At 38.4% G+C, this 9,541-nt stretch overlaps 1 protein-coding gene across 1 annotated transcript in view; it reads left to right on the top strand.

Moving 5' to 3' along the window:
- Window positions 1-5,102: 5,102 nt before the first annotated feature.
- Window positions 5,103-9,541, top strand: part of LOC140953736 (uncharacterized) — a 24,581-nt gene continuing 20,142 nt past the window's right edge. Inside the window, exon 1 of the mRNA XM_073403134.1 lies at window positions 5,103-5,160. Within this exon, the coding sequence (XP_073259235.1) occupies window positions 5,103-5,160 (58 nt within the window). The remainder of the gene's footprint in view (window positions 5,161-9,541) is intronic.

Below are 9,541 nucleotides of genomic sequence, written 5' to 3'. Positions count from 1 at the left end.
TCTTTGGATCGTTATTGCCTGGGATAACTTCAAGCGGCGTTAAGCAAAAGGGATCTGCAAATCGCAGGTCAAGCAGTTACAGGATACAGGACCTTATAGAGACATCACTGAGCGACTAGCAAATGTGAGGTTTGCTTCCAATCAATTTTAAGTAGGGCACTAAAATTCTTTCTTTTAGTATAATTTGTAATGGCTGAAATGTTAAAGCATTCGCTCGAAACTTGGGTTCATACATTATTTTAAAAATTGATAACTGAGTCGGTTGTCGATAGTGCGTCAGTCACTTCTTGAATTTAAATTTACTACAAATAGCAAAAGTCCAATTCAAGCCTTGCACCCTTCATAGCTTTATAACTGGAATTAATCTAAACAATGTTCCAAAGAAGCGAAAGTTGAAGAAGTACAAGTAGAAAGGAATTTCCAAACACTGATGACGAAACGTAATAATGTACTAGTACTTCAAGTTCAACGAGAAATCGAAAGACGGGTGCCCGTGGTTGTCAGCTGAGGATGGAAAGATATTCTGTTCTTACTGCAAAGAGCTTGATGAGACAAGCAGAAACAAATCTGTCTCAGGCTGTTAGTCGATGCGCATAGAGAATGTCCTGTCACATGAAGCAAGCAATTCTCATAAAACTAGCCTCTCGGCATTCTTAAACAGTAAAACCCAGGAGACTAGTGGATGCCCATGGGCCAAACCAAAGGCCCAAACAGGCTGAGACAATAAATTGGCGACAGAGTGTCATTGCTTTCTATCGGTTTATTACTAAAACGCATGAAGATTCATGGGATATGACAGATGCCCCCTCTTGAAGCAAACGAAAAGAAAAACTGAACCTGGTAAAAATAGAATGTATTGTACTAATAGGAACAAGTTCTGTCACGTAAACAGTTTCCACTTAATTTTTCTAAAGACTAGTAGAACCTCTGAGGCTGTTTACGCTCTCTGAGAAGGTATCTACGCTCTGGTTGCTCAGGTGTTGATGCTTGAGGCTCTGAATCTCGCACAGATGAGTCCTGCAATGTGAAAGATGCATCAGCTATGCTGTCCATGGCTGGAGTGTCAAGTAGGGAAGTAGCCTCTTTAGGCTGTGAAAGGGTTGGTGTTGTAACAGGCCTTTACCCCATTTTATTTTCTGGGTCAGCCCTTCAGTTTGCTCAGGTAGCTGGGGTTCACGAGCTAACTATAATTACTCTGACCTTTAGCTATGTGTGGGAGGTATGAACCGTGAACTTAATTGTTCTTGATGTCGCTTCCAGATAATGTCTCCGACCTGAACCTCAAAATTCCGGGGACTGACTGTTGCAACAGTGGTTCCTAGGATCCATTTTGCTCCTTTTCCAAAATTACGCACAATAACTGCTTGGTTTAGTGCAAACTGGGGTGGTTATCAAAGTTTTCTTGAAAAACCTTAACTTCCTGTTTTGAACTTTTGGCTTTTGGCCTAATTCTAGGCTGTCTGTTCATAAGTAATTCGGGGGTGACTTTCCTAATGCGGTAGGTGTAGCCCTGTAACTAAACAAAAACCTGTCTTATTTTGTTTGCACAGACTCGCCTGTATCTCCGATCTTGCACAGTTTATTCTAGCCTGCGGAAGCATCCGTTTCTCCTCGCTCTTCGCCGCTGGGGACGTTTCGCGCGGAGGAACGTCTGCGACTCAGCGACATAAATTCCATACTGATGACGCAAATCAGCGTTTACATAATAAATCCGGTAGTCATGGGGTTTCAAATATAAATTTGTCCAATTTTACGTGTCTTCTGGTCGATCAGTTTTAGTAAAGTGTTGTGTTCATCTGCCAAAGTGCTCCAGCGAAAAACTCAAATGCTTCTTCTTGAGAAGACTATATTCCATAAATATTGACTGTTTTGTTAGAGATTCTTCGCGTTTACATTTGATCTTTGTGGCCTTTTGTCTTTTGTCTGTCATTCATTTTGTCTGTCAATCAGCGCTTCTGACCGGATTCCGGCCACATTTTACGTGATCAGTATGGAATTTCTGTCCCTGAGTCGCAGACGTTCCTCCGCGCGAGAGAAGTAACAGCATTTTCCTGGACTTGATTCTCTAACGTTTTACTCCGGCTGCTTCCTACTCTTTCTATTGTCCTTGCTAATTCTTCGTCAGCTACGCTGTCATGTACATGTTTCTGAATTTTTCTACCCAGTGGAATTCAATGGGGCGAAGAAACCGACGTTGGAAGGCAGCGCTTGAAGTGGGCACTTGAATCTCTCTTCACGTTTTCAGAACTAAACAAGGCACTTGACACAAACGAATACAACTCATGAAGGCTTCTGATTTTCCTTAATTCCACAAGAACTACAAACTCGGTCCGACTTATCCTCGGCTCGCTCGCAAAAAGACAACAATTTCACACGTAAAGCTTTGCGAGAATTACATCAAACGAGCACGTTTGCTTTGAGGGCTGAAACAAGTCCTCGTTCCAGTATAATCCCCTGGAAACCAAATTTAACACACAGACGACAGTTATCTCTCATAGAAGGAGAAAGCAGTTTTCTTCCTCTGCCGGTCATCTTTTTCGGAGTGAGTTCAGCGATTACCGACAAAACACGGGTTTTGGCGATAAGAGCATGGTGTCTCTACATTTCCCGCGAACATTTAGGGCAGGCCAGCTAGGTCTGTTATCAATCAACTTTGATTTCCGGAACGTCATTTTTCAGCCAATGGTATTTCCCCTCGTCTGAGGGAAGTACAAATGAAAATTTATGAGTGATCGTTACAAGCTCTCCTTTCCTCGGCCCCTCGCGGCTTCGCCGCCGCTCACCCGTTCTCGCGCAGCTCGCTTCGCTCGCCCAAGTAAGAGAACTGGCTCGCAGGAAAGGAAACAAGGCACGCTGGGAAGATGGAAATGTCCTCCTTTGGCCGAAGGCGAGTGATTTAAGACCAGATAAAAAAAAAAAAAACACAAACGACTTCAAAGACATTCCTGGAAAAGCGTGTATCAATGGAGTTGATAACAATGACGCTTTTGTGAACGTTAGAAATTAGCATACAGAATAAAAAAAAATCATTACGTATGAAATTATTATGCAAGAAAATCAAATCTCACGTCACGTGTTTAGAAATTTTCCAGTCTACGGAACGACACCAACCGAAGAGGACATGGCGTCTTGTTCCAGAACTTTTCGGAAGCATAAAAATCCCGAGGAAGAGAGGAAGTTCATCGCAAATGGAACGCCAAAGTCAAAAACTAGTATTTGAAAATATTGTTTAAAGCCTGGAGTGCAACGCTTGGACCCTGCGGAAGCCAATCTTACTACTGAGTTACTGAACTTTTAGATGATTATATTGGTGAAAGAACAAATTTAATTCTGTGACGTGCAGTGAAATCAGTATATCTGATTATCGACCATTTGATAGGTCAATGGGCTTATGAGAGTTTTAATTTGAATCTCTTTTAACTACTGGTTCGGACAAAAATTGAACGACCTTTAGACTTGCTTCTTAATATTTAGAGCAAAAGCAAATCTGATTTGGATTTTGACCCACCTCTACTCTTATATAATGAATGCAGCAACAAACAACAAACCCAAGCCGAAGCCTTTTTGTCATTTCACGTATTTAACTTTACAGGGGTAAGACTAATCTGAGGAGCTGCAGACCGCGGAATCGCGGAACCTGCGGAACCTAAAGAAATGACTGTTTTATTACAACTGCCTAACATTGATAACTGATAGAATTTTCACAGTCCCTTTTTTCCGTAAGATCGTCGAGATCGAGCGCTCACTTCAATTTCAATGGAAGCCATTTTGTAATTGGCTTCAAATGTACCGAGAGAGCCCGGGCCTCGGGGTTCCCAAACCGTCCCCGCCCTTTGAGGCGATTAATGGCTCGCGTTTAATATGTCACGTTTAAAATACACAAAGCTTTTACAAAGTTTTCTGCGGTTGTAAATGAAAAGAATAAGTTCTAAAGAAAACGGAGTTGTCGGTATTAGTTGTAAAAAAAGGAAGGAAGCGAGGCATGCTCATGTCTCCTCTTATTCGCCTTCCAAACGCGAGGAAAAAACACAAGGAAAAACACAAGGAAAAAATCACACTACTTTCTCCATTGAATGAAAAGTGCTTTTTTTTACCTCTTTCATTGAGTTTTTATCAATGTTTTGATTGTCAGTCGAAAATTCTGCATCGTGCTTGCGGCTTTTGTTTCTTTCGTGGAGTGCGGGATATTCCAGTGAAATTGACGGATTTTTTCCAAACTTGTTGAATATCCATGACCAAGGTTGAAAAAAAAAAAAACAACAAACAAACAAACCAACAAAAACAAAAAAAGCGTGGAAAGGAAATTTTTTTTACATAGCTTGTAATTTACGTCTATTTGCACATTCTTCATCTTCACCGAAAAGAAAGTACTAAAAGGAGTTATCGACTACGGACAGACTCGTGTAACTCTCCTGGCAATCAATTTAATTTCAACTTTCTGCACTCAGTTTCAACTTTTTGCACTAAAAAACTTTCATCTTTCTGAAATAAAACAAAACTCAACAACGGGGAACGATGTTCAAGGGAATGTGGCTAAGGGCGGGCCTGAAATCGCCAAGTTTGTAAATTAACAGTGTTGATCTTCAAACGTTTTGATTTTCTCTGCTCAGTTTACTATTTGAAAGAAGCTGGAAAATGTTTGCACTTGTGATTCCTGGATATTTTTGTAAATTTCACACCATAGTGTTCAATAATTATGCCACGGATGACACTATGATGCAGAAACATCATTATCAAGACAAAGAACGTCATGAGAATGCGATCAATCGGCAACAAGAAAAGTTTTCCGGAGATCTCGCTTATGTGTTATGTCATTACCAAGACAAATAATTGAAAAAAAAAAAACAAAACAAAACAAAAGAAGGTAACACATGGGAAAACACATGTGATATATGAATTAATTTAGTTAACGATTAATGTGGACATGTGCTTGTGCACTAGTGAAAATTCGCGACTTTGAAAAGGACCGGAGTCCCCTGAGTATTGTCACGTGTGTTGGAGATTAGGGCAATAAAATGCGGAGCGAACGCTTATTGTATTTAGTGTTTGGCTTTCACGCTGACGTTAACCAAGCAAAAAGAGCGCTTTTAATTTCCATTGTCATGGACAAAAATCACCTACGAATTGCTGTTCTTATGGTGCTATCAATAACAGTTAAAGGTAATTAGTATTTAAATCTTCTTTGTTTTTCAGTCAATTCGAAGTTTGCTTAATTTTGTTCGGATTAAATGGTGTTGGCTGACCAAAGTCATTCTTGAGCATTCGGAAAGGAATTCATAATTCGGTACGGGTCCCCCTATATTTTATTCACTCAGTTGTCAATATTTTCGGGAGGAACATGGTCGAGTGCGGTTCTTGAAGCCAAGTAGAACTATTTAATTATTAAAGCCATCGGAAAGAAAGGCCATTAAGCGTTCATGTGTCAGTGCAAAGTAAAAGCTGGACAACTTGGCTATTATGCTGGTTTCTTGGTAAGAGTAAAGTCATTAGTTGAGGGACTCTAACTGCTGAAAAATTCAAATTGGCTTTCATTCCGAAATTAGCAGTGGTGGCGCAACCGAAAATGAGCACGATTTTTCGAGTTTTCTTCACGAACGCCTATAACTTGCTGATAACAATCCAAAAGACTAGGCCATTAAGCCATTATGAAAGGATTGCGATAACATTTTAAAGCAATTAAACTACGATTAAGTTGCAATTTAGATGCAAGAAGCAAACTGCTAAACTCGAACAAAAGCTCTTTTGGCCAACCTGGACGTCTCATACATTCTCTCTTGCCACCCGTTTTACAAGGTAAAATCTTGGATAGCAAGTCATGCAAAAACTGTATTACAAAATGGTGCCAGTCATATTTTGATAAAACCTACTCACTCGCGTGGCCAGCAGCTATGCGAATTCCTTATTGATACTGTTATTGTTATTTTAATTATTATTATTATTATTATTATTATTATTATTATTATTATTATCATTATTTTACTTTATTTTATTTTTTATTTCAATAAAAAAGGGAAACTACTTTAGGGTTGTTTTGGGGCTTGTAGGTAAAAAACACGGGTCACAGGTGAAGGTCAATGCTCTATTCATAAACTTGTTATAGCTAACGCTAAGTGTCAATGAGCAAAGACTTTACCTATACGTGTGTACTGTTTAATTTGTTTAGAAATGTCATGAATTATCGTAACAATAAAACATTTCAGCGGGCAAATGTGACAGCTATTCGTGTATGTTGCAAATGAATCCACCCGACGATTGGTTAAAGACGGAATGAGCACGGGACTCTCAAACACGCACGTAGAGTGTAGCTAAATGTCGTGGGTAAAAAAAATGTTTTCCAAAAAAAATTAAATTAAAATTAAAAACTTAATTAGCAAAGCAAATACGCGAATCTCTTATGGTACAAACGGACACTAAAAAGGAATTTAGGCGTAAAATAAAAGAAACTCTGTACACTATGTAAACCTGAAGCAGGCTAAAGAAAAACTGGAGACTGAACTGCTTTTTACTCAAAGATGTCAAACTTCGTGACTGAAACGTCCTGGTTTTCATTTTAAGGAATGATATTCAGAATAGTTACAGTAAAGATTTTGTAATCAAAACAAAACAAAAAAGAATAGAGAAAATTATAATTATTTCCTTTCGGTAATAAAATTTACATACAGTCTAGCCTTGACTTGAAAGGTTGAACATGAAGGTGGTTCCTTCGTAAGCTAATAGACCTAAAACTTCTTTATGAAAGACTTCTATCCAAAAATATGAATAGCTCAAAATTATCCTTTGTTCTCCTCACTTCCCCTCCCCTATCCCACGGTGATCGCATTCCATCGTGTTCAAAAATCTCCGCTGATCATTGGAATTGTAGATCAAATAAAGATTAAAGATTAAGCAGCTATTTCCATTCAGCGAGTCAGAGCCGTCCCATACCTTCTGCAAATTGCACGTTTCGACCTATTTTTCGTCTGTTTCGTTCATTTCGCGGCGATCGCTCAGGTATGGATAAATCTTCATCGGCAACATGTCTTTTATACAGTGTTGTGAAAGGGGAACCAACTCCCACGTGGCTAAGGAAAAAACAGGAAGAGGACGAAGAAGGAGCAGTGAAAAGGGCAATCAAGGAGTCGGAGATTTTCGTTTCGTAACTTTTTTCTATTTACTTTTTTCTTTCAATTACTATACTTTATCATTTTGTCTAGTAGACACTTTTTTCTACCCACGACATTCACCCACACCCACGCGCTTCCCACAACAACCCTTATACCCTACCCAATCCCCCCTCTTCCAATAAACGTATTTATTTTTAGTATACACTAAAACAGTGGATAGCGTTTTTTGCGCGCTCTGATTGGCTACTCAATCAGTGAATATCCTGCACTATTCACTGATTCACCTCCAGTTCCTCCGAGCGAGCGACGCCAAACTCGCGTAAGTTGCAAGCAAAATGCCTTCCCGGTTTGCTGCCGTAAACAAACAAAGAAATTTCACAACTAATCAAGCAAGCTGTTTTCGAAATACACGAAGAAGGTGACGAGGTTCGGATTGGAAGTTTTAACAGGTAAAGCTTTGTCTTTTTGACACGAATTTATCGATAAAACAGGTGAAAAAAAATTAATTTAAAAATGCAAATTAAGTTTAGTCTTGCGTTACTTTATTTAGTTGAGTTGTTCATAAATAAGCTTAAAACTAAATTTAATAATCATTTTTTAAAGAATGATTTTAAATACAAAAAGAATTCACAACTCCTTTTGAAGAAATTTCCTCGCAAGAGCTAAACAAATGCCTTCAAAAGTTTTAATTGTCGGTAAGAAGAAGCGACGGCCGCGGCCGCCTGGTCATTACGCGCCAAAATTGTAATCGTTGGCAACAGTATTGAGTTAAAAATCGTCATTTTTGTGCTCAATTATCTCACTGTTTTAGTATATACTAAAACAATTATTCACCTCAGTGTCGGTGGCTAGTCGTGGATATTTACCTCACTGCTTCGCAGTTCGGTAAATATGCAGGACTAGCCACCTCCACTTCGGTGAATAATTGTTATTTACTCACCAAAACGACCCCAGTTCTAGGGCTAGATCGTCACTTATATATTTAGGGCAGGTTCTCTTATCTGATCCAAGATAATCTAATTAGCATAATCATGACAGCGTGCAGAAAAAAAATTGTAGAAAATTTCTAGTCGCTCCATATTTTAGAACGATTTTCGGGTTTTTTTGCTTAGATATTGATGAAAAAAAAATTCTTATTACCATATCACCCAAAATAAAGAAGTTTCCTAGCTAAATGAAGTTCTTTAAAAAATTTTAAAAACTTTTTATGCAAAATATGCTTTTTAAATTTTTTTGTGGCGGAATATCATGGGTTTCCTACGACCGAAATATTTTTTTTTTTCGAAAGGGTACTCTTTTCCCTTTCCAATGAGGAATAGCTTGATATTGAACTGTAAATAACACCAGAGATATGATTTTTGAAAGTTACATGGCAAAATGCATAAAAATAATTAGGTGAAGACAATGAGTTTTAAGGACTTCTGTTTTCATACTCCTTAAAAGCCAGCATGTTGGGTGTCTCCAATTATTTCGTACGTTACACAGAAAGGGGTAACAAATAATCAGTTTTTGGAATTGTCAAGAGTGGCCTTCTCTCAAATAATAAAAAGTTTAGATGGTTATTTTTTGTTTCAGTTTTAGTTTTAAATTTTAGTTATTGCAAAAGCTTTTTAGCTTGTTATTTCAGTTTAGTCTTGTTCCTTAAACAGAATCAGAAAGGAAACCATTAAAAAACGATTAGTTTGATTGACGCGTGAATTCATGCGCGAACACGAAGCCGTAAATACTGGATGCACAAAAGTTAGATCTTTACAGCATCTTCAAACATGGAAAATGATAGTTTTAATCTTTTGTATCGAGTTTTGTAAGCTGTAGCATCAAGGGTTTAAAAGAAAATGCCAGAAATTTAAATTACAAGCAAATTTTGAGAAGAAAAGTAGAGCTTTATTTGTTTCTGTCAACTCACCGTGAATGAGAAAGTTTTCTTTGTCGCTTCTTGAAAATGCTGTCAGCAGCGGCTACGATCAAGGTGAGCGTTGTTTATCTCCAAAGTTCTTTGCCTTGTTAACTTGCTGGCATGACAATTTTCGAAAATATTTGCCTTCCTCTTTTCTCCAAAAATTAACTTCTAGTTATAGCCAAAATCGGTCTTGCGAGAAAAACCCGAAATCACAAAACAGTGACAAAGCGACCACGTTTTCCTCTCTAGTGGTAAACATAGCTTCGAGCGTACAAAACGTCAGCTACAGTAAACCACTTCACAATAAATCACGCTGTTTAAACACCATGAAGTCTTTTCTTTGCTTCAAAGTCATCAGCACTTGGATATTCGTGTATTTTCAAAAAGGCTTTACTATGAAACTTTGGCAAAACACCCAATTCACGACAGCGATTTTGTTCTGCTTTATATTCACCGCCTAGCGCGGTGAATATAACGTCATAGTCCGAGATAGCTAACCAATCAGATTGCTTGAATTACCAAGATCACTGAGTGTGTA

Source organism: Porites lutea, chromosome 12 (assembly GCF_958299795.1).
Source record: "Porites lutea chromosome 12, jaPorLute2.1, whole genome shotgun sequence".
NCBI lineage: Eukaryota > Metazoa > Cnidaria > Anthozoa > Scleractinia > Poritidae > Porites > Porites lutea.
Note: the sequence above shows the minus strand (reverse complement) of the source record. Positions and strands in the feature narration are given on the sequence as shown.